Here is a 24,525-nt window from a genome sequence, read left to right as displayed (position 1 = left end):
AGCAATTCCGTGCTCCTGGGTCCTCATTTATAAGACATTATTATAGTAACTCTCTGTACACCTCTCAACTTGTCATGAGGCCCAGTATCCATAGGATAAAATCAATAAGGTTTGATGATATTATGCATTTCTAAGCCAATACTTCTAGTAAATCATTTGTTTATGGTAACCAATCTAGTTGATTCAAACTGAGAGTCCCATTTCTTTTCAATAACACTAGGCTTTGAAATTCTAGTACACAATTAATTACTTTAACTTTTCATTCCATATGTATGGCCTTACAGAAAATTCTTAGCTGCTTTTAATTATCTTAAATAAATTAAATGTTTATTTAATGTACCCTATTTTTCAAGATAACATAAAGATGAATGAAAATGAATCATTATCTTACATAAAAATTTTTATTGTTATCATTGAAATCAGGAAAGTATGCAAGTGTGATGCTGTCATTTAACAATTACCAGGGTAATATAAAGCCAGAATAATTTAAATACATCACATATTTAAAATATGTTTTTAGCTATAATGGTACTTTCAATACCTTCTCCCATCAGAACTGATGATTAGTTGTAAATGGGACCGATTTCTCTCCTCTCCTCTCTGTTAGCCTGTACCTTCTCTGACAGATATGCTCACAGCTGTTTGTTGTTAACAATATGATCCAAAGTAGAGAGAAGTAGAAAGAACTGAAGCGTCTGGATGAACCACCACCAATAGAATCAGCCTGACCACTGGAGAACTGGTTGAAACATAAAGATCTATCACTACAATGGATGTCCAATTGTTTCAAATGAAATCAAGAATGAGCTTGAGCTTCAGTCCAAAAACCCCAAGTCCAAAATGCTATTAAAATATTTTCTAACAGTAGCAACCAGGCCTTATCTGAAATACATGTGACAGCTCAACAAAATTCCAGAAAAATGCAACGCCTAAGCTTAGCAAGATCAGATGCATGAAGTTGGAAATGAAATTCACTGGACATCAGCTATGAAATAGTGTTCTTGTTTTCATGGTGTTGATCTACCTTGCAGTGACACCATGCATATCTAACTGAAAACAATTTTGTATTAAACAACAAATAATTCACAGTGACTAGTTAACTTTTACATACACTGATATGTCAATTTATGTCCAAAAACTTATGTAATCACATCATAATTATGACTATATTCTTCCAACAGCTGGATATGGCATCAATAATGCCCTTTGATGTTTTCTACCTCTTCTTTGGGTTTAATCCAATATTTAGGACAAATAGGATGCTAAAGGTAAGATAACTATATTTAATTGTCTTCTTCTTATAATAATTGAAATCTTCAAGTAATTTAAAATATCCCAATTGTTTCCAAAAAGCTGTCCTCCCTTTTTCTGCCCTCATCAATGCTGTGAATTTTAAAACAATGAAGGGAAAGCATCATTATTGCTACTGATAGAAGCTGCTCTGGGTTGTTTTGAGTCTGTATCTCATAGCAGGTATTTTTAAAACAGGAATGCTTTTGTGTTTCCAAATACAGTTATAATTATGAATGAATATTTTATAAGTCTATTATTTTCCACTTGTCACTTTTTATTACATAGTCACTGAATGCTTGGAACACCGGGTTTAAAATGAGCGTGTCAGATGAGATGACCGCTAAGCTATCTTCAGTCAGTTCAGTTCAGTTCAGTCGCTCAGTCGTGTCCGACTCTCTGCGACCCCATGAATCACAGCACGCCAGGCCTCCCTGTCCATCACCAACTCCCGGAGTTCACTCAAACTCATGTCCACAGAGTCGGTGATGCCATCCAGCCATCTCATTCTCTGTCGTCCCCTTCTCCTCCCGCCCCCAACCTTTCTGAGCATCAGAGTCTTTTCCAGTGAGTCAACTCATTAAGCTATCTTACTCATCTAAAATCCTATAATTATAGAAAAATGCAAGCACTTTTGCATAACAAAAGTATTTATATACTTAGAGCTCAAATGCCCATAGTTAAATCACAGTACATCTATACAGTAGAAGACTTTGTAATGCAAAAATAAAGAGGGAGTTTTCTGTGAACTGGTAGAGAATGACCTCCAAGATAAAGCAACGAAGTTAAGGGAAAAAAAGTTAGTTACAAAACAGTTTATAGAACAATGTTAAGTCTTGCAACAGAAAGAGAATATATTCTATATTTCTGTATTATGTAAACAGTGGACGACTACCAAAAAAAAAAAATCTAATAAAAATGGTTAACTGAGGCTGGAGAGGAAAGCAGGATGTGTAGGGGCAGGAATGGGGCTTCCTTTCCTAGCGGTAAAGAACCCACCTGCCAGGGCAAGAGACATAAGAGACTCAGGTTCGATCCCCGGGTCAGGAAGATCCCCTGGACAAGGGCACAGAAACCCACTCCAGTGTTCTCGCCTGGAGAATCTCAGAGATGGGGAGCCTGGTGGGCTACAGTCCATGGGGTCACAAAGATTCGAACAATACTGAAATGACTTAGCAGGCACGCACGGGGGCAGAATAGGAGAAAAGCCTTTGAAGGTATACATTTCCTACTGTTTTTGAACTGTATTAATAAATTACCTATTGATAAAGATCTTAAGATATAAATATTTTATAACTCATAGCTTTGCTGCTGCTAAGCTGCTAAGTCACTTCAGTCGTGTCCGACTCTGCGCAATCCCATAGACGGCAGCCCACCAGGCTCCCCCGTCCCTGGGATTCTCCAGGCAAGAACACTGGAGTGGGTTGCCATTTCCTTCTCCAATGCGTGAAAGTGAAAAGTGAAAGTGAAGTCGCTCAGTCGTGTCCGACTCTTTGCGACCCCATGGACTGCAGCCCACCAGGCTCCTCCATCCATGGGATTTTCCAGGCAAGAGGACTGGAGTGGGTTGCCAGTGCCTTCTCTGAACTCATAGCTTTATCTGGTACCTAAAATGAATCTGAGGAGAGTGAGCATGTGGAGTTTTGTAGAAATCTTTAATAATAGCAATAGTAGCTTGCATTCCCCAAGACAGCCTTCTTAAAAGGAATACCACGGATTTTATCAGTTTTAGGCGGTTATCTCTTTGACACTTTGAGAAGACAAGATGGCATAACCTGGAGACTCGAGTGGATCCTGACACAGCAGCAACTGCTGTTTGCTGAATCCATACTCGGTGCTACGTACTTTGTTAAACTTTTATTCATTGCCTCATTTATTCCTCCAAACAAGCTCTTTCTGGAGATGAAAATGAGAATAAGCAGGGTAAAAAAAAAGTCTGTCCAGACACGCAGCTGGTGAGTGGCAGTATCTGGAGTCTATCGCATATGTTTTGACTTCAAATTCTTTACTATAATCAGATGAGCAAATGAACTTCAGGCTGAAAGGCTCTCTTTCCACGTCCATGATTTTTCCACATCAAGAGGGACGTTACTCTATATTCTCACACACTCAAGACTACTCTAGGGACTTCTGTTTTGACCACAGGGTGTGGGTCTAGATTGAGTAGAATTTAACATTCCTAGCAGCTTGGTGGGCTGGCCATCCATCATCAAATTTCTAGTGCCGAATGGACATTTCAGGAGCCCACTTCTCAGATGACCAACTTTCAGAGAGTCTTGGGTTCCTATCGATTGGGGAGTTTGGTATCATAATAAAGTCTTATAAAATGCTAGCTCTTCACACTCCATCTTTGTATCCCTATGGTGTCCAAAAGCTCACTATCTTTCAGTTCATTTCAGTCACTCAGTCGTGTCCAATTCTTTGCGACCCCATGAATCACAGCACGCCAGGCCTCCCTGTCCATCACCAACTCCCCGAGTTCACTCAAACTCACCTCCATCGAGTCGGTGATGCCATCCAGCCATCTCATTCTCTGTCGTCCCCTTCTCCTCCTGCCCCCAACCCCTCCCAGCATCAGAGTCTTTTTCCAGTAAGTCAACTCTTCACATGAGGTGGCCAAAGTATTGGAGCTTCAACTTTAGCATCAGTCCTTCCAATGAACACCCAGGACTGATCACTATCTTTAGTAGATTTTTAAAATCTAGGAAGTCCTGAAAGTCAACATTAATCTTCTTATCATAGTCCCACAGTTCAGTCATTTCCACATAAGCGTGTCATTTTAATGTGCAGTTCTCTAGGGAAAATATCATTTGACTACCTCCAAAGTATGTATGAAAAAACAAATTAAGAATATAAATTTTCTCTACAGTGAACACTTAAGCAAAATTTTTAAATGTGTCTTTGTGCAAGCTTCTATCAAGAACACAATAAACAAGTTACCGCAAACAGAAATTATCTTAATCTGAATGCTGAATGGATGTTTCCTACTCAGGAATTCTAGAAAAACACATCTTTTGTGTATATTCCTAGATTAGTAGTCACTGCTATTACACCTGTTTTCTAATTCCCAAATGTTCTATTACAGTCATGCCTGCCCTGGATGGAATTTTGAACCAAATACTTTTTGAAGTTAATAATCTCTCATAGCCCTTCCAATCTGTAAGGTCCTATGAGTCTAAGCATATTATACGATTAAATGCATGAACTCATGTAAGCATGAGTCCTCTTTTGGAGTCATGTTCTCTGATGTCCTCATTTTACAGATGAGGAAACTAGAATACAGAAATAGTAAGTGACTTTTCCAAGGTCACACAGTTAATAAATGGAAGAGAGGAAATTGGTGTTCAGCTCTGGATTTCATGCTCTTGCATTTTACAACCTATAAATTAAAAAGAGAAAGTAGGGGGTGCATGTAGGGAGTATCTGCTGAGATAGAAGTGGGTATAAGCAGAAAAACACCTTGAGGCAAATAGCAACTGTTTAGATGCATCTAAACTCACTGTATCTTTGAACAACATCAAGAACAGAAAAGCAATGCTAACATTTACTGGACTTTACATTTTGTTGAAATAAATACACATTTAATGCAACTTGCTTATATGTAATGCCAGTGTTGAGAAACAGGACTCAACGCCTGTTTGTGACTTCAATGTATTTTATTATTCTTCTTCCATTTTACTTATGTTTTGAGGGGAGGTGTGATTTTTAATTACCGTGAAATAAAGTTCCACTATATGCTTTCAAAAGAAAAAAGGAAAGAAATGTTTTTAAGCTTGATTTTATAAAACCATTACAAATAAGACATAACTAGAGAGTAGAACGGAGAAGGCAATAGCAAGCCACTCCAGTACTCTTGCCTAGAAAATCCCATGGATGGAGGAGCCTGGTAGGCTGCAGTCCGTGGGGTCACTAAGGGTCGGACACGACTGCGCGACTTCACTTTCACTTTTCACTTTCACACATTGGAGAAGGAAATGGCAACCCACTCCAGTGTTCTTGCCTGGAGAATCCCAGGGACGGGGGACCCTGGTGGGCTTCCGTCTATGGGGTCACACAGAGTCGGACACGACTGAAGTGACTTAGCAGCAGCAGCAAAGAGTAGAAATAAAAAAAAAAGTGAGAAGCTCTATAAGTTTGGCACCTTGCTAAAATGCACTGCCCAGAGGATAATACCACTAAACAGATCTCAGTTTTTGTTTAAGGCATGAATGTAATTATTTTCAGTAGCAAATAAAGTGTATTTTATATTGTTTTATTTAAATATAAGAGATGTATTTAAGACTAACAGGCTTTGGATTCTTTCGCTTGTTTCCTGCACAGTACACTTCATTTTTTGAGTTTAACCATCAGCTCGAGTCTATAATGAACAAGGCATACATCTACAGGTAAAGTATAACTCAGCGTACTTTGGGGCTGGGAGAGCGCACAATGCTATGACATTTTAGACAGAACTGGGGAGGAATATGGCCTCCCTGCAAGACAGTAAGGAATAATCTCAGACTTGGGGCTATGTAGAATATTGGGTTACGTTCTAAAACAGATCTGAACATTTCACAGCGAGATGAAAGTGTGAAAATTACATTAGATTTAGAAGAATAGCTGACAAAGAGGGCATATTACCCGCTTCCGTCAGAACAAGGCCAGAGAAATGCATTCTTTTACAAGCTGACTTTGCCTCTCTCGTGACAGTTCATTCTAATCTGAATTTCCACTCATTCGCTGTTCTGAACTTAACTTGCCCGGAGACCTCTAGTCAGCCGGCTGTAGCATGCAGTCCCGTGAGCTTCTCGGAGATATCCAGTGAAATCAGCGTGGTGTATTTTATGGGACTCAGACTGGAGACGTGACCCTGGAGACATGTCTTTCAGGGAACTGACTCATGCCATCTGTGAGCAGAGAAGAGCTTTTTTTTCCACTCTGTCAGTCCCGGTCAAGAGACTGAAGTCAGAAAGCCTGTGATGGCGCCATCATTTTATACTGTGCTAATGAGAGCTAACAGTTCACAAATTTAAAGCGAGGAGATTCAGTGGAGACTTTAAGAAAAAGAAAATGTTAAAATAGGCTGTATTCCAGAAACAACACGAGCCTCGCTTTGCACTTCTTCTCCTCGACAGAGTAATTCGAACAACTGGATACTTGCTGTTTACCCTGCACATTAATGCTTGTCTGTATTATTGGGCTTCAGACTATGAAGGAATTGGAAGTACCAGATGGGTGTATGATGGTGAAGGAAACAAGTGAGTTTTAATTTTTTTATTTATTTTTGATCGGAGGATCATTGCTTTACAATGTTGGTGTTGGTTCTGCTGTACAGCAATGTGGATCAGCCACAAGTGTACATCTAACCCTCCCTCTTGAACCTCCCCCCATCCAACCTCACCCCACGCCCAGGCCATCACAGAGCACAAGGCTGTGCATCTCTGTGATACAGCAGCTTCCCAGGAGCTGGTAACATCGATTGCACACACAGTAATGTTTACATTCCAATCCTGCTCTCTCAGTTCAGCCCACCCTCTGCTTTCCCGCCTGTGTTCACAAGTCTGCTCTCTACATCTGCGTGAAGGGTAAGCTTTCATTTTGAAGGAAACTTTTACTGACTCTTCCTAACTTCCTGTTCCAGTGGAAGTTTTCGTAAGCCAGTGTTTTTGAAACTGTAAATCACAATCCATTCAATTCAGTTCAGTCGCTCAGTCGTGTCCGACTCCTTGCGACCCCATGAACTGTCCATCACCAACTCCCGGAGTTCACTCAAACTCATGTCCATCGAGTCGGTGATGCCATCCAGCCATCTCATTCTCTGTCGTCCCCGTCTCCTCCCACCCCCAATCCCTCCCAGCATCAGACACTTTTCCGGTGAGTCAACTCGTCACATGAGGTAGCCAAAGTACTGGAGTTTCAGCTTTAGCATCAGTCCTTCCAATGAACACCCAGGATTGATCTCCTTTAGAATGGACTGGCTGGATCTCCTTGCAGTACAAGGGACTCTCAAGAGTCTTCTCCAGAACCACAGTTCAAAAGCATCACTTCTTCGGCACTCAGCTTTCTTCACCATCCAACTCTCACATCCATACATGACCACGGGCAAAACCATAGCCTTGACTAGACGGACCTTTGTTGGCAAAGTAATGTCTCTGCTTTTTACTATGCTATTAGAATTAGTGGACAGTAAAAACTCTTTAGTGAGTCAGTATGTGTTTGAGTGAAAGATGGTCAAATAGAGGATGACAGAATAGAAAATATCAGTCTGTCATTCCTAGTACAGGGGTGTGTGTGTGTGTTTGTGTGTGCATGTGTGTGTGTGGGGGTGTGGGTGTAGGTGGGTGTGTGTCCTGAGTTGACCTGTAAAATTCATTTCTTACTCTGGATCAAGATCAGAAAAGTTGGAAAGCCTCTGCTATAGATAACAGAGTGGTAAGGTAACTTTTAATAACTCCAATGCCGATGCTAGTAATGAACAATGTTAATTATTTGGAGGGCAGGTGCAATGACTAATTAGTTTACCACTGAAGGGTTTTATGGGTTATGAGTCAGCTATAACCACTAACTCAATTAAACCCTTATAGATCATAAACTAAACTTAGGATAAAGTTTAAACAAGGATCATAAACTAAACTTGATAATTAGACATTCAAGTACTCCAAGATTAAAAGAGATTATTTGAAAATTTTAGTGCAGTAAAATCACGACTCAATAATGGCAGCTGAGTTATTTAATGGTGGAATTTTTGGTAGATATAAAGGCCTGGCATAAAGTAGCCGCCACTGACTTTCTGCTCCAGTGAAATGAGTTTGAGCATATTGTAAGGCAATGTCCTTACTGGGAAAAAGCGGGTCCCAGCATGACTTTGAAGGGCAACTCACAGCAGCCTTGGGAAGGAAAGCAATTACAGGAGGGAGGAAAGATACCTCACGGAATTACACACTAGCTCAAGTGAGCAGGGTCTGAATAAGGGATTGTAACAACATTTTTTGAACTTTTAGCCAGAACTAATTTTAAAAATTTAAAGTCATAGGGCCCACTTATTGGGAAACTACATACACACACAAACACAGAGCAACAGAAGAAAGTTTATAACCAAATCTATAAGTAATTTCCTTTAGAAAATATTTATGTATTCAGCTTAATATAACTATATAGAAAACTGACCAAGATACCAACTATATTAAACATTGTCTAGAAGTATATAATTCAGTATCATCAGATGCATGAGTCTGATTACTGTTTTACTCAAATTAGAAAAATTTCTGCCATCTAGAAAGAGGAGAGCTATTTCTCTCTTCATACCTGGATGCCTCTTGGCACTATTTTTAGAGAATATGTCTTGCTCCCAGTGCTTAGAATATTAAGTATATAACACATTCAGTATATGCTAGGTCTTAGAGAAGACACTGGAGAAGGCAATGGCAACCCACTCCAGTGTTCCTGCCTGGAGAATCCCACAGACAGGGGAGCCTGGTGGGCTGCCATCTATGGGGCTGCACAGAGTCGGACACGACTGAAGCGACTTAGCCGCAGCAGCAGAGAAAAGACAAGAAGGAAGTTTCTTCACTCTGTCTCTCTCTTCCTTCTCACCATCTTTAAACACCTAACATGTACCGAGTGTATGAGAGAGAGAGGAAAGGAAAAAGGGAGGAGTGATTAACTTTCTATTATTATAATGAGAAGAAAGAAACCCCGGCTTCAACCCATAAGAAGCTAAAGCTAAAGTGTGCTAATATTTTAGACATCTAATTCCAACTAGTGTAGACCAGATATTCAAAGTGCCTTCTTACTAAAATACAAGAAGATAACCTACTTTAAATGTTTGTTGTATTCTTATTGTAATTACTTGTTATAAGACACATTTCTATATAAATTACATTACAACAATTCCTAATGATTGCTAAATTCTTTAGAAAGTAAAAGGAATCTCTGAAGTCCAAAAATAAAATTATGTGTACTGAAGCTGGAGTTGAGTGGTAAGCTTATCACTAAAGAACAGAAATAGAGAGGATAAATCCTTAATCATTAGAAGAAAAAAAATGGTGAGATGCTAAAACAATTTAAATATAATCAGTAAGCAGAATCAGTTAGTATGGACTAAATTCACCAGCTGAAAGAAATTATATCAGTCGAAATGGACTTCAAACGAAAAATTATTTTAGGGAAAAGTTAAGTCACCATATAATGGTAATAGTTTCAATTCACCGTCAGTATTTCCCAGTCCTGAATGTGTAATGCACCTAATGCAAAATAGTTGCGATGAGTCAAAGAAACTTGCAAAGCAAAAATTACTAGAAGGAAGAGAAACTGGCAAACACACCATCAAAGTCTGAGACGTCAACACACAACTATACACCGATCAAGCATCACAGACAGTAAAGACAAAAGATTTAAGAACCTCACTAATAAGCCTGACTTAGCAGATGCAAATGGAACCTTGTACCAAAGAATTAGCAGCTACTCAACCTTTTACAAAAATTGTTATTGATATAGTTGCTGTGCAATATCATATAAGTCATAGATGTACAATACAGTGAGCCATAATTTTTAAAGGTTGTGCTCCGTTTATAGTTACTGTGCAATGTTGACTATATTCCCCGCATTGTACCATATATTCTTACAGCTTATTTTAGACCCAATAGCTTGTGCTTCTCAGTCCCCTGTCCCCACGTTGCCACCCCTTCCCTCCCTTACTCCACGGGTAGCCCCTCGTTTGCTCCCTATGGCTGTGAGTCTGCTTCTTTTCTGTTGTATTCACTAGTTTGTTGTGTTTTCTTCAGTTCCTCCTAGAAGTGACATCACACAGTATTTGTCGTTGACCCACTTCACTTAGGATAATACCCTCCAAGTCCATCCATGTTGCTGCAAATGGCAGGATTTCATTCTTTGTCATAGCTGGGTTGGTATTCCATTGCGTCTGTATGGAAATGTGTCCGTCTTCTTTAACCTGTCAGCTGTTAATGGACACTTAGGTTGCTTCCACATCTTGACAATCGTAAGCAACACTGCTATGAACATTGGGGTGCATTTCAGATTAGTGGGGTTTTAGGATATATGCCCAGGAATGGAATTGCTGGGTCATATGATAGTTCTATTTTTAGTTTTTTTGAGAACCCGCCATACTATTTTCCATAGTAGCTATACCAATTCACATTACTACCAATAGTGTACAAAGGTTCCCTTTTCTCCACACCCTTGCCAACATTTGCTATTTTTGTTCTTTTTCATGATAGAAATTCTAAGAGGTATGAGGTGATATCTCATGGTGGTTTTGATTTACATTTCCCTGATGGTTAGCAATGTTGAGCATCTTTTCATGTGTCTATAGGCCATCTGCAATTTCTCTTTGGAAAAAGAAGCCACTCATTCTTCTCATTCATTTATGATAGATTACAAAAAAGTGGTCATTTTCTAGCCCAAAGAGCAAGTTTCGGTACATTTTTCAGCATTGCTATCAAACAGCCCCCATTCTCTGCTCCTTTAGACAGGAGGGTTCTCACCCAAAACCAAAGTTCTAATAATCCTCTTGAAAGTGAAAGTGAAAGTCGCTCAGTCGTGCCCAGCTCTTTGCAACCCCATGGACTATACAGTCCATGGAATTCTCCAGGCCAGAATACTGTAGTGGGTAGCCTTTCCCTTCTCCAGGGAATGTTCCCAAGCCAGGGATCAAACCCAGGTCTCCCTCATTGCAGGCAGATTCTTTACCAGCTGAGCCACCAAGGAAATCCAACAATCCTCTTACCAAGTGTCAGGGACACATCCTTACAAAGAAAATGCCTTTAAAAGCAACAAATGTGTGTGTGTGTTTGCTGTTTTATTTATATGTGTGTGTGTGTGTGTGTGTGTGTATCACGTGTAAATAATTTGTTCTTGTTATTGTTTAGTCGCCCATTCGCATCCAACTCTTTATGACCCCACGGTCTGCAGCATGCCAGGCCTACCTGTCCCTCGCCATCTCCCAGAGTTTACCCAGTGGCTAAGACTCTGCACTCCAATGCACGGGGCCTGGATTTGACATGCAAAGATGGGCTCAATAAAGGACAGAAATGGTATGGACCTAACGGAAGCAGAAGATATTAAGAAAACGTAGCAAGAATACACAGAAGAACTGTACAAAAAAGATCTTCAGGACCAAGATAATCATGATGGTATGATCACTCACCTGGAGCCAGACATCTTGGAATGTAAAGTCAAGTGGGCCTTAGAGAGCATCACTATGAAATAAGCTAGTGGAGGTGATGGAATTCCAATTGAGCTATTTCAAATCCTGAAAGATGATGCTGTGAAAGTGCTGCACTCAATATGCCAGCAAATTTGGAAAACTCAGCAGCGGCCACAGGACTGGAAAAGGTCAGTTCAAACTCCCCTACAGTTGCACTTATCTCACACACTAGTAAAGTAATGGTCAAAATTCTCCAAGCCAGGCTTCAGCAATACGTGAACCGTGAACTTCCAGATATTCAAGCAGGTTTTAGAAAAGGCAGAGGCACCAGAGATCAAATTGCCAACATCTGCTGGATCATGGAGAAAGCAAGAGAGTTCCAGAAAAACATCTATTTCTGCTTCATTGACTATGCCAAAGCCTTTGACTGTGTGGATCACAATCAACTGTGGAAAATTCTGAAAGAGATGGGAATACCAGACCACCTGACCTGCCTCTTGAGAAACCTGTATGCAGGTCAGGAAGCAACAGTTAGAACTGGACATGGAACAACAGACTGGTTCCAAATAGGAAAAGGAGTACGTCAAAGTTGTATATTGTCACCCTGCTTATTTAACTTATATGCAGAGTACATCATGAGGAACGCTGGGCTGGAAGAAGCACAAGCTGGAATCAAGATTGCTGGGAGAAATATCAATAACCTCAGATATGCAGATGACACCACCTTATGGCAGAAGGTGAAGAGGAACTGAAAAGCCTCTTGATGAAAGTGAAAGAGGAGAGTGAAAAGGTTGGCTTGAAGCTCAACATTCAGAAAACTTAGATCATGGCATCTGGTCCCATCACTTCATGGGAAATAGATGGGGAAACAATGGAAACAGTGTCAGACTTTATTTTGGGGGGCTCCAAAATCACTGTGGATGCTGATTGTAGCCATGAAATTAAAAGACGCTTACTCCTTGGAAGGAAAGTTATGACCAACCTTGATAGTATATTAAAAAGCAGAGACATTACTTTGCCAACAAAGGTCCATCTAGTCAAGGCTATGGTTTTTCCCATGGTCATGTATGGATGTGAGAGTTGGACTGTGAAGAAAGCTGATCGCCGAAGAATTGATGCTTTTGAACTGTGGTGCTGGAGAAGACTCTTGAGAGTCCCTTGGACTGCAAGAAGATCCAACCAGTCCATTCTAAAGGAGATCAATCCTGGGTGTTCATTGGAAGGACTGATGCTAAAGCTGAAACTCCAATACTTTGGCCACCTCATGAGACAAGCTGAGTCACTGGAAAAGACTCGATGCTGGGAAAGGTTGGGGGCGGGACGAGAAGGGGACAACAGAGGATGAGATGGCTGGATGGCATCACCGACTCGATGGACATGAGGACAGGGAGGCCTGGCGTGCTGTTATTCATGGGGTCGCAAGAGTCAGACACGACTGAGCGACTGAACTGAACTGAGGGGAACTAGGTCCCACTTGTCCCAACTGAGAGTTGGCACAGGCAATTAAAACGATAATAAATAATTTGTAAATGGCAGCTGTTAATACACTTACATTTCCCACCGTTTCAAAACAGTGCTTGCCTCTTCTCTTACTTCATATCACTCTTTGACCTCAAAAGCGTAAAGTCTTTTTTTTAGTTAACCCTTGTGATGGCTCCTGATGACATGTAATTTGGAGGTTGCTTATGAGATCACTGGACTTTTGAACCTTGTCCTCGTTAGAATTAAGCAGCAACTGTAGGGTATAAGTGAAGCACTGTGAACGTTTAAAATAAGAGGAATTTATTACTGTTCTATTAATCTTCATCAAAATAGCAATGTCTGTTCATTTCAGTAGAAGACAAGAGGTTATTTTCATTTATACTAAGTGCATGGCAGCCTTCCTCTGACTGTGAAATATGACAAAGCAGGAAAGGGCTTCCTTAGCTCAAAATCAGGACATAAGTTGCTACTGTTCCTAAATCACGCCCTACTCAGACCACACAGACTGCAGCACGCCAGGCTTCCCTGTCCTTCGCTGTCTCCTGGAGTTTGATTGGAGTGATGTTATCCAAGCACCTCATCCTCTGTCTCCCCCGTCTTATCCTGCCTTCCATCTTTCCCAGCATTGGAGTCTTTTCTAATAAGTTGGCACTTCACATCAGGTGGTTAAAGTATTGGACCTTCAGCAAAATGTTCAGGGTTGATTTCCTTTAGGATTGACTGGTTGGATCTGCTTGCTGTCCAAGAGACTCTCAAGAGTCTTCTCCAGCACCACAGTTTAGAAGCATAAATTCTCTTGTGCTCAGCCTTCTTTGTGGTCCAACTCTCACATCTGTACATAACTACAGGAAAAACCATAGCTTTAATTGTAAAGACCTTTGTCAGCAAAATGATGTCTTTGTTTTTTAACATGCTGTCAAGATTTGGCATAGCTTTCCTTCCAAGGAGCAAGTATGTTTTAATGTCATGCTGCAGTCACCATCCACAGTGATTTTGGTGCCCAAGAAAATAAAATTTGTCACCATTTCCACTTTTTTCCCTTTTGTTTACCATGAAATGATGGGACCAGACACCATGATCTTTAAGCCAGTTTTTTCACTCTCCTTCATCCTCATCAAGAGATTCTTTAGTTCCTCTTCATTTTCTGCCATTAGAGCAGTATCATCTGCATATCTGAGGTTGTTGACATTTCTGCTGGCAATCTTGATTCCAGCTTGTGATTCCTCCAACCTGGTATTTCACATGATGTACTCTGCATAGAAGTTAAACAAGCAAGGGGACAAAATACAGCCTTGACTTACCTCCCTTCTCAATTTTGAACTACTCTGTTGTTCCATGTCCAGTTCTAACTGTTCTTATCTGCATGCATGTTACTCAGCAAACACGTAAGGTGATATGATACTCCCATCTCTTTAAGAATTTTCCACAATTATTTGTGATCCACACAGTCAAATGATTTAATATCATCAATAAAGCAGAAGTAGATGTTTTTCTGGAATTCCCTTGCTTTCTCTATGATACAATGAATGTTGGCAATTTGATCTCTGGTTCCTCTGCTTTTTCTAAACTCAGCTTGTACACCTGGAAGTCTCAGTTTATGTACTGTTGAAGCCTACTTTGAAGGATTTTGAGCATTATCTTGCTAGCGTGTAGAATGAGCACAATTACACAGTAGTTTGAACATTCTTGGCATTGCCCTTCTTTGGGATTAAAATGAAAACTGACCTTTTCCGGTCCTATGACCACTGCTGAGTTTTCCCAATTTGCTTGCATATTTGAATGCAGCACTTACCAGCATCATCTTTTAGAATTTTAAATAGCTCAGCTGGAATTCTAACACCTGCACTAGCTTTGTTTGTAGTAATGCTTCTTAAGGCCCACTTGACTTCACACTCCAGGATGTCTGGCTCTAGGTAAGTGATCACACCATCATGGTTATCCAGGTCATTAAGACCTTTTTTGTATAGTTCTGTGTATTTCTTGCCTCCTCTTCTTAATCTCTTCTGCTTCTGTTAGGGCCTTACTGTTTCTGCCTTTTATCATGCTCATTCTTGCATGGAATGTTCCCTAGATATCTCCAGTTTTCTTGAAGAACTCTCTAGTCATTCCCATTCTACTGTTTTCCTCTATTTCTTTGCACTATTAACTTGAGAAGGCTGTCTTATCTCTCCTTGCTATTCTCTGGAAATTTGCATTCAGTTGGGTGTATCTTGCCTTTCTCCCTTGCCTTTTGCTTCTCTTCTTTTCTCATCTATTTGTAAAGCCTCCTCAGACAACCATTCTGCCTTCTTGCATTTCTTTTCCTTGGGGATGGTTTTGATCACTGCCTCCTGTACTATGTTATTAACCTCTGTAGTTTTTCAGACATGCTGTCTACCAGATATAATCCCTTAAATTTATTCATCACATCCACTGTATAATCATAAGATATTTGATTTAAGTCATACCTAAATGGCTAGTGGCTTTCCCCACTTTCTTCAATTTAAGCCTGAATTTTTCAATAAGGAGTTCATGATCTGGGCCACAGTCAGTTCCCAGTCTTATTTTTGCTGCCTGTATAGAGCTTCTCTATCTTTGGCTGCAAAGAATATAATCAGTCCGATTTTGGTCTTGATCACTTGGTGATGTCTCTGTGTAGAGCCATCTCTTGTGTTGTTGGAAGAGGGTATTTGCTATAACCATTGTGTTCTCTTGGCAAAACTGTTAGCCTTTGCCCGGCTTCATTTTGTACTCTAAGGCCAAACTTGCCTGTTACTCCAGGTATTTCTTAACTTCCTAGTTTTGCATTTCAATCCCTCTGTGATGAAAAGGACATCTTTTTTGGTTTTAGGTCTTATTGGTCTGCATAAAATCAGCTGACTTCAGCTTTTTGGCATTTGTGATTGGGGCATAGATTTGGATTTCCCAATGTGTTGAATTGTTTGCCTTGGAAATGAGCCATCATCTTTCTGTTGTTTTTGAGGTTGCACCCAAGTACTGCATTTTTGGACTCTCATTGACTATGATGGCCACTCCATTTCTTCTAAGGGATTCTTGCCCACAGCAGTAGATATCTTGGTCATCTGAATTAAATTTGCCCACTCCTGTCATGAGGTCGCAGAGAGTCGGACACGACTGAGCGACTGAACTGAATTGAACTGTCCATTTTAGTTCACTGATTCTTAAGATGTCAGTGTTCACTCTTGTCATCTCTTGCTTGACCATGTCCAATTACCTTGCTTCCTGGACCTAACATTTCGGGTTCTTATGCAAAACTCTTTATAGCATCAGACTTTACTTTCACCACATGTCACATCCACAACTGAACATCGTTTCAACCTTGGCTCAGCTATTTCATTTTTTCTGGAGCTATTAGTAATTTCCCCCCACTCTTCCTCCATAGCATATTGGACACATTCCAATCTGGAGGCTCATCTTCTAGTGTCCTATCTTTTTGCCCTTTCATACTGTCCAAGGGGTTCTCCAGACAAGAATAATGGAGTGGTTTGCCATTCCTTCCTCCAATTATTTGGTATCCAGAAATGTTCCCAGTCTCCCTTTATCCATATAGACCTCAATCTATTTATTTTCTGATACAAATTTCCCAATGTGCAAAAATTTCTTAGCAAATCCCTAACCTCAATCCCTGACACATAAATCATCAAACGAACGAGTGAAAGAGCAAGCAAGTTTGTCATGGGAATCATAACTCTAGATGGGGTGAAGAAGGAGTCAGAATGTCCATACTTTAGTGCTCGGAGATTTAGGATAGATAACTTGCTGCCTAAGGAAGATAAGACGAGGGTAAATGAAGTTATCAAGTCAGGGTACCCCAGATACTTCAGTTCTGACACTAGCAGGAAAAGAAAGCGTGGTCTTTACAGCAGACATTTAGACTCCCTTAAATGCATCGAAGCCGATCGGCAGACCAGAAGGGAGATGAAAGGCAGCTGGTGGGGTGACAAGGAGCAGTCTGCATGGGCATTACATGGACGTAACCACAGATACAGCCTTCCCATGTCCTTCAGTCTCGGGTTTGCATGACCTTTCACTTATTTCACAGCATTTGACCAATATTATTTTTTGAGGAGTTTATCTTCTAATGAGACTAGACACCTAACGTTCTCCTCCAGATTCAGTGTCTTCAGTGATCAGTTTACAGAAACCTGGAACTGGAACTAAGCTAGGTGGAGGTAGCTAAAAGGTCCAATCATAGGATATTGAATTGGGTACTTTTAAAAGTTGCATGTCCCACTACACATCCACCACATTGGCTAAAATTTTTTAAAACTTCATAATCTTGGGTTAAACGTATAAAGCACCTGGAAATCTCATACACTCTTGGAGGGGTAAAATATGACAGCTTGTTTTACAACTAAACATAGCACCTACCTTAAAAACAAAAATTCCAACCCTTAATATTTGCCCAAGAGAACTTAAAAATATATGTCTATGAAAGAACATATATGAGTATATTCATAGAATGTCTATTCATGAGAACCAAAAGCTTGAAACAGTCTAAGTTTTCATCCATAGGAAGATGGATAAACATACAGTACCGTAGTCATGCACGGGATATTGCTTAGCAGTAAAAATGAATAAACACACAAAAACCCCAACTAAATCTCAAAAACATTATTCTGAATGAAAGACATCTTACACAGCTGTGTACACATGTGTGATTTCATTTGTGTGAAATTCTAAAGCAGGCAAAGCTCATCTGAAACAACAGCCGCCCCGGGGGCAGGAACTGATGGGGGGCGGGGGTGGCGGGGGGGAAGGAATGAGAGAAAGTTCTGGAGTGATGGAAATGTCTTCTGTTTTGATGGGTTTCTGAGTTACACAGATGTTTGGATTTCTCAGAATTCATCAAATAGTGTCAAATGGTATACTTAAGATTTGTGCTTTCAATGTATGTTCAAGTTATTTTTAAATAATGATATCAGTATGGAGCTGTAGTAATACATATACATACATACACATATATATTCTGAAGTACTGTATTTAGGAAGAAAGAATTTGTCTGCAAATTACTTTGAAATGCACCCAAAAATAAGATGGGTTGATGGATGGAAAGTGGAGAAACATGTGACAAAGAAGGTAAAGTAAAATGTTCATAATATTAATAGAATCTATGCTGTGAATACATGGGTGTTCGCTGTGAAATTCTTTCAGTTTTTTCCACTTGTTTGAAATATTTCAAAACAAAATATTGGGGGGAAGTTTCATGTTGCATTTGTTTCTCAGAAGAAGAAGTTCTATTTTCATACAAAATTATTTTTTATGGTTTTATGTCAAATTCTGCCTTAGTGCTTTAACTTGAGGCTATGTATATATATATATACCCTATAGGATAGCTCATGTATTAAATCAGCCAGACAGAATCTCCTTGAAAAGATCTATCTGCCCAGGATGTAAATATTAGAGGTGGACACACTTGACTAATTAAGCTAATCCTGGAAGATCAATACGATGCCATCTAATTAAATTACAAATTTTACCTTTGGTTGTGCATGCCTGGATATAAGACACGACTGAGAAAAGAATTCCAGGGTAAACCACAAAGCATCAGGGCAGAAAACTTCCAATTAACATAGCAGACTTTTTCATCATGAAAAAAATGGTTCAAGGCTGACCCTTCAGATTTGGAAAAATCAATGCATAAGTTTTACACTTATTATTTTCTAACATCTGTAAATAAGAAAATAAGAGAAGGCAATTTTTGCATTTATTCCTCTCAATACTATAGGGACTTTGTAGAGCATAGTAATCCCAACTGTTAGAGTTGGCCATGTAGGGAGAGAATCTGGTCCGTGTCCCACTCGTGGGTTGCACTGGGTCAATAAATTTCCTTAATTCAGAGACCCACAGCTCCAGGACTTGTGATCACACTAAGTAAGGTAATGGGAAATTATAAACTGGAGTTGAAAATTAAAATGCAATCCATAAAATTAATTCCATACTTCTTCAAGATGGTTCTCTTTGACATCCAGTTCACTATAGTATCCGTAAGTCCAAGGAAGCTTGTTAGAAAAAATGTTGCACTAGTGATACTTTTATTCTCTTGGCACAGTGGTTTCAGATCCTACCACTGAAAGAGTTAATTATTTGTCCGTTCCTGCATCTACCAGATAAAACAAACGAAAAGACTCATGTCCTTCAAAAGGTATTGAATTTCAAAACAAGTGATTTCTCTCTAGATCTGTTTTTATTTGAATACTGACTTTAACTGTGGTTTGATTCTTTCTTTGTAAACCTCAACTTCTTACTGTTTGAAGATCTGAAAATTATAACCTATTCTCACACACACACAAAAGGCCATCCTTGTTCAAAGACAAATGCACGTTTACTTAAAGTGCAAACGTTTATGGGGCACACCCAGATAAGAAATAAAAGGCTGACTAGGGCAGACTTCTATACCAGTGCTGCTTTTCTATTTACTCTGGAAACTAAGATAGCCAGCTGGAACCTACTAAATCTGAATGCCTCTCTGCAGCTATATCTGAAAATGGCCTCTCTATATATAGGACATTCTTCTTCAAGGATTCAGTGGAACTATCTGATCCAGACCATGTTATCAGAGCTATGTGGAATATACCAAACAAGCACTTAATTATGTGGGCTTCCCAGGGAGCTCAGTGGTAAAGAATCCACCTGCCAGCAGGAGACATGGGTTTAATCCCTGGGTCAGGAAGATCCCCTGGAGAAGAAAATGGCAACTCACTCTAATATTCCTGCCAGGGAAATCCCATAGACAGAGGCACCTGGCTGGCTACAGTCCACGGGGTTGCAGAGAATCAGACACAACTTAAAGACTAAACAACAAGAAACAGTATCTAACTATGGACCAAAATTATAATATATATACAACCGGTTGTAATACTAATTTCTATTCCCACCTCACTTGGGACTCCATGAAACCCTTAGCCCCATATAGCCAAGTGAATCTCACATGTTCTGTCCTCATTTTTATCATATTCTTTTTTGTTGCCCTGGTCCCAGATTTTCTTCCCATCTGGGCTATAATGATCTGTCTCTCCATTTGCAATTCCTAGAGTTTAGTACAGAATCTTTATAAAGTATATTTCTGACCATACTTGATTTTCTTCAATACTAAATTTCTAAATAAATTAGCTATTACACTCAAGAGTAATTTCCCTTTTAAGATAGAACTAAGTTCTCTGTCTCTGTCATGGTTTATATATTCAATCATATAGTAAGATATGAGTAGAAAAGAGAGAGGAGGTATATACCCACCTGCTCTATCTTCCATCAGTAAAAAACAGCTTGTTCTAAAGATCTTTTCAATCCCCATAAGCCCCCTTGATATCTATGATATCCCTCACTAATCACTACGAGGTAGTTTAAAAGTAGCCTCACACTTTTCGCTGCTCCTCTCATTGAAAGCTAGATTCAAATATCCCTTCCCTTGAATCTGGCTGGTCTTAGAGACTTGCTTGGCAAATATATGTGGCAAGAGACTAAGACATTATAGGGCTTCTGAGTTACAAGAAGCCTTACAAGCTACAGCCTGAGCTTCTACCACTCAGGGGGGAGCCAGTCAGGCAAGAAGTCTGTCTACACCAAGACATCCATGCTGTAAGGAAGCCTAAGCTTTCATACTAACAGGCTGAATGAAAATACACAGTCAGCCCCAGCGGGTGCAACCATCCCAGCTCAGACTGTGAGAGGAGACAGCCTGGGTGTTCCAAACAGACATTCACAACAGAAGAACTCGGTCAACAGTCAGAACCAAGACCGCAGGCTCTGGCCTCAATCACGTCCTCCCAGCTGTCTCCTGGCATTCAAGTCTCCTAAGCGTTCACTCCTCACAGAGTGTCGATGAGCCGTCTTGGGGGTCTTCCACAAACACCTGAACACAGCATCACAAGCCTAGTAAAATAGTTGCTGCTTCATACCACTAAACTCTAGGGTGATTTGTTTTGCAGGGAGAAATAAGTGGAATGACTAATAAACACCTTCTTTGGCTTTGTTTAGTCATTTCACAATGTTTATCAAGAAGTTTACCTTAAAAAGACATTTACATTAGTACACACGGGAGTTGCTAATGCTGCTTAAAGATAAAAAATCTTAATTACGAGGGAATGTGTTAAAATCTAGTATTATAGCAATATGTTCCCAAGCATAATGGCATTTTACTGCTATAGTAAAAAGTGAAATGTATATCTTCTCTTTTCACAGGTATCTGAGATGTTATTATTGGGCAGTTCGAACTTTGATTACCATTGGGGGCCTTCCAGAACCACAAACTTCATTTGAAATTGTTTTTCAACTGTTGAACTTCTTTTCTGGAGTTTTTGTGTTCTCCAGCTTAATTGGTCAGGTAAATTGAGATGTGAATCCCTAAATACATGATGCTATCATTTTTGAAAGCCTAACAATTTTTTATAAACTTTACATAGGAAAAATAAAAATCTACATGGTGCTTTTTTAATTTTACTAACTTTCATCTCTTTTGATGAACTGAAGGGGGCTGTGAATGGATCAACATTGCCTTTCCATTTTTAAATTATTAAATCTATCAGAAAACTTGTATACAATGAGTATCTGTTAGACTCTCAGAGTCACATTTCTAAGTTTTTCTGAAAACCTTTAGAAGCTCTCTTTTTTTTTACTTAAACTTCAAATGTTGTCATAATATCCCTGGGTTAAAGTCAACTTCAGAGGTCATTTAAACCAGAGGTTACCAAATGTCATCTAAATTAATTAAAAAATCATTGGTTCATAAATGTTTATTATGGCATCTACTTTTCCTTATTCTCAAGGAATCACAGTCTTGTGAGAAAGTAAATCAAATACCCAAATAACTTTATTGCAAGGTAATTGGCATTTGCAAAGGTTAGAGCCCAGCACCTTTGTGCTTTCTCAGATCACAAGAAATAAAAAGCTCAACAGCATAGGGTCTTTAGAATTATACTTCCTTGTAAGGCACTTTACACACTATATGTCTGAAAGCAAAAAGCCATCTTGAGATTTGTACACTGGGTAAAATCACAAAATTAGACAAAATCACAAAATGATTATTAGCACCAGATAAGTGATTTATTCCCACTCACTACACTAACAGTGTTATGAATATAACCCATGCTTTAACAAAATTTAGCAATGAAAATTATTTTTTATAACACTTAAAGAAATGGCAACCCACTCCAGTCTTCTTGCCTGGAAAATCTCATGGACAGAGGAGCCCAGCAGGCTATAGTCCTTGGGGTCGCAAAGAATCAGACACGATGGAAGTAACTAAGCAACAACAAAAAGCTGATCACGAATAGTCAAAACTCAAATCCTACTTACTTCCATGAATGTCAAGGGGCTGCTAACCATGATAAGTTCCAGAGGGGAGTTTGAAATCTCTGTATTAGATCAGAAAAAGGAAGCTTCCCAGGAGGTTTCATGGAGGAGAAAATGTCCTTGCAACATCTTAAAAAAACCAGGATTCGGTAGTTACAGAGAGATAGTTCAATCAATCAGAAACTGTGTGTGAAAGATAGCAACAATAAAGCACCATCTACGTTTGAGGAAATGGAAGAGTACCAGGACAGCTGGAGTGAAAGACACCTGTAAATAAGGTTAGAGACGGAGCAAGGACAAGATAGTTTAAGGGCCCTGAATGTTGCAGATGTTGAGCTGCATCTTAAGGGCAATGGGAAGTCAGCCAGGGAAGAATTTTGAACAAAGAGATTTATGGAAGATCAATCAAAATATAAGTTGGAAGGGTTATACTGTTTTAAGGGTTTACCAGGTGGCTTTAGTGGTTTAAAAAAAAAATTCTGCCTACCAATGTGGGAGAAAGACATACAGGTTTGATCCCTGGGTTGGGAAGATCCCCTGGAGGAGGGCATGGCAAGCCACTCCAGTATTCTTGCCTGGAGAATCCCCATGGACAGAGGAGCCTGGTGAGCTACAGTCAATAGCGTTGCAAAGAGTCAGGCACAACTAAAGCCACTGAGCATGCATGCATGCACACTGTTTTAAAATATAGGTTTTATTATCGTTTACAGATGGTGAGGGCAACAGATCAGGAGACTATTCACACTGAAAAGATAGTCTGTTATAGAAATAGATCCACAAGGAGACCGTCACTCCTTGCCTAGAGGGCTACTTAGGAGGGAACCAGGAAAGGAGCTAGTCAAGCAGGGTTAGAGTGTTTAAGATTGGCAACTTTGTATCATTTCAACAGGCTCTGGAGTGTAGGGACTCTCTCAGTGGCCTGGCACTTAGCCCTGAGGTAATTGGGGCAGGTGGAGAGTAGCCTGGAATATGAAAGCCAGTGAAGAAGGCTGTTGAAGTCAGGGCTCAGGACTGGCTATTTTGCATATGAAAGGAGCTCTCCCACTAGAGTTGTTTGCAATCTTTGTGTGCTTAGTCTTGTCCTACTCCTTGCAACCCGATGGACTGTAGCCCACCAGGCTCCTCTGTCCGTGGAATTTTCCAGGCATGAAATACTGGAGTGCGTTGCCATTTCCAGCTCCAGGGGATCTTCCCAATCCAGGGATGGAACCCATATCTCTTGCATGTCCTGCATTGGCAGGAAGTTTCTTTACCACTGTGCCATCTCGCTTAGCTAACTCTGGGAGGGATAGTCCAAGAAATCAAAGCATCAAAATACAAAAAATAAAATACAGTGAATATATGCCACTTCAACCTGAACGTGGTAATTGAGTAGAGAGAGAGATTGTAAAGGAAACTCTATTTAGAAAATACTTCAGTTTGGAAGATGAACACTATGCAATTAAAAACTATAAGTATAAATTATCATAATCTTAATCCTTGGGGAGACATAATAACAGCGATTGAAAATAGGAAGTTTGTTTATAGAGAAAGGCAGTTAATTTGAATATAAATGCAACTAATTTGAATATAAATGGCAAAGATCATATTATTTTATAACTTCTAAAATCTATGTGAAGTAGCCAGATCTCCCTCAGTATTTTCTCAAGTTTTGCAGTTGAGACAATTCAGAAGTCATAAGATAAGACCATATAATATCAATAAAAATAGTAAAATCTGGCATATTTAGCAGTTACTCTGTTCAAGGCAGTTCTTACAAGATTAAAAAACTATGTCCAGTTCCAGTTAAAATTCCATTCGAAGTGGTCTTTGGACTAAGAGTAGAAGCATCACCTGGGAAATTCAGAATTCAGGCATCACCGCAAACCTACTGGGTCAGAATTTGCATTTTAATGGGATCTTCAGGAGAGTCATATGCACATGAAAGTTTGAAAAAGCTGCTTTGTACCCCACACCACACCTGCCTGTACCTTGACTGTGAAGTTCCAACAGAATCAATGAGAACCATCAAGCCACTAAAAAATGTAGGAGTAGAGCCCAAAAGAAAGGTTGAGGCAGGAGATAGAGATATGCGCCTTGACTCTCACAGTGAATAAAAGATGCTGAGAAGGAGAACAGAAACAAAAGTCAGAAAGTCCTGGACAAAATCTCCAGTGATTCAAAATTCCCACATATAACCATACCAAGAACTACACCCTAGATAATCACATCACATTTTAACTGCAATATTCTATTCTCACATACAGCTCATAGAGACTGACATTTTCCTCCTCCAATCTGGAACACACATCATAGAATATATGTCTTCTTCACCTGCA

At 39.7% G+C, this 24,525-nt stretch overlaps 1 protein-coding gene across 1 annotated transcript in view; it reads left to right on the top strand.

The window, feature by feature from the left end:
• CNGB3 (cyclic nucleotide gated channel subunit beta 3) overlaps positions 1-24,525 on the top strand; it is a 194,958-nt gene that overhangs the window by 110,201 nt on the left and 60,232 nt on the right. Inside the window, exons 8-11 of the mRNA XM_055432099.2 lie at positions 1,182-1,268; positions 5,611-5,675; positions 6,405-6,527; positions 21,098-21,239. Coding sequence (XP_055288074.2) covers positions 1,182-1,268; positions 5,611-5,675; positions 6,405-6,527; positions 21,098-21,239 — 417 coding nt within the window. The remainder of the gene's footprint in view (positions 1-1,181; positions 1,269-5,610; positions 5,676-6,404; positions 6,528-21,097; positions 21,240-24,525) is intronic.

This window comes from Moschus berezovskii, chromosome 16 (genome assembly GCF_049115385.1).
Source record: "Moschus berezovskii isolate FMDL1 chromosome 16, NW_MosBer_1.0, whole genome shotgun sequence".
Classification (NCBI taxonomy): Eukaryota; Metazoa; Chordata; class Mammalia; order Artiodactyla; family Moschidae; genus Moschus; species Moschus berezovskii.
The sequence above is the reverse complement of the archived record's forward strand: the minus strand, read 5'-3'. Positions and strand labels throughout refer to the sequence as shown.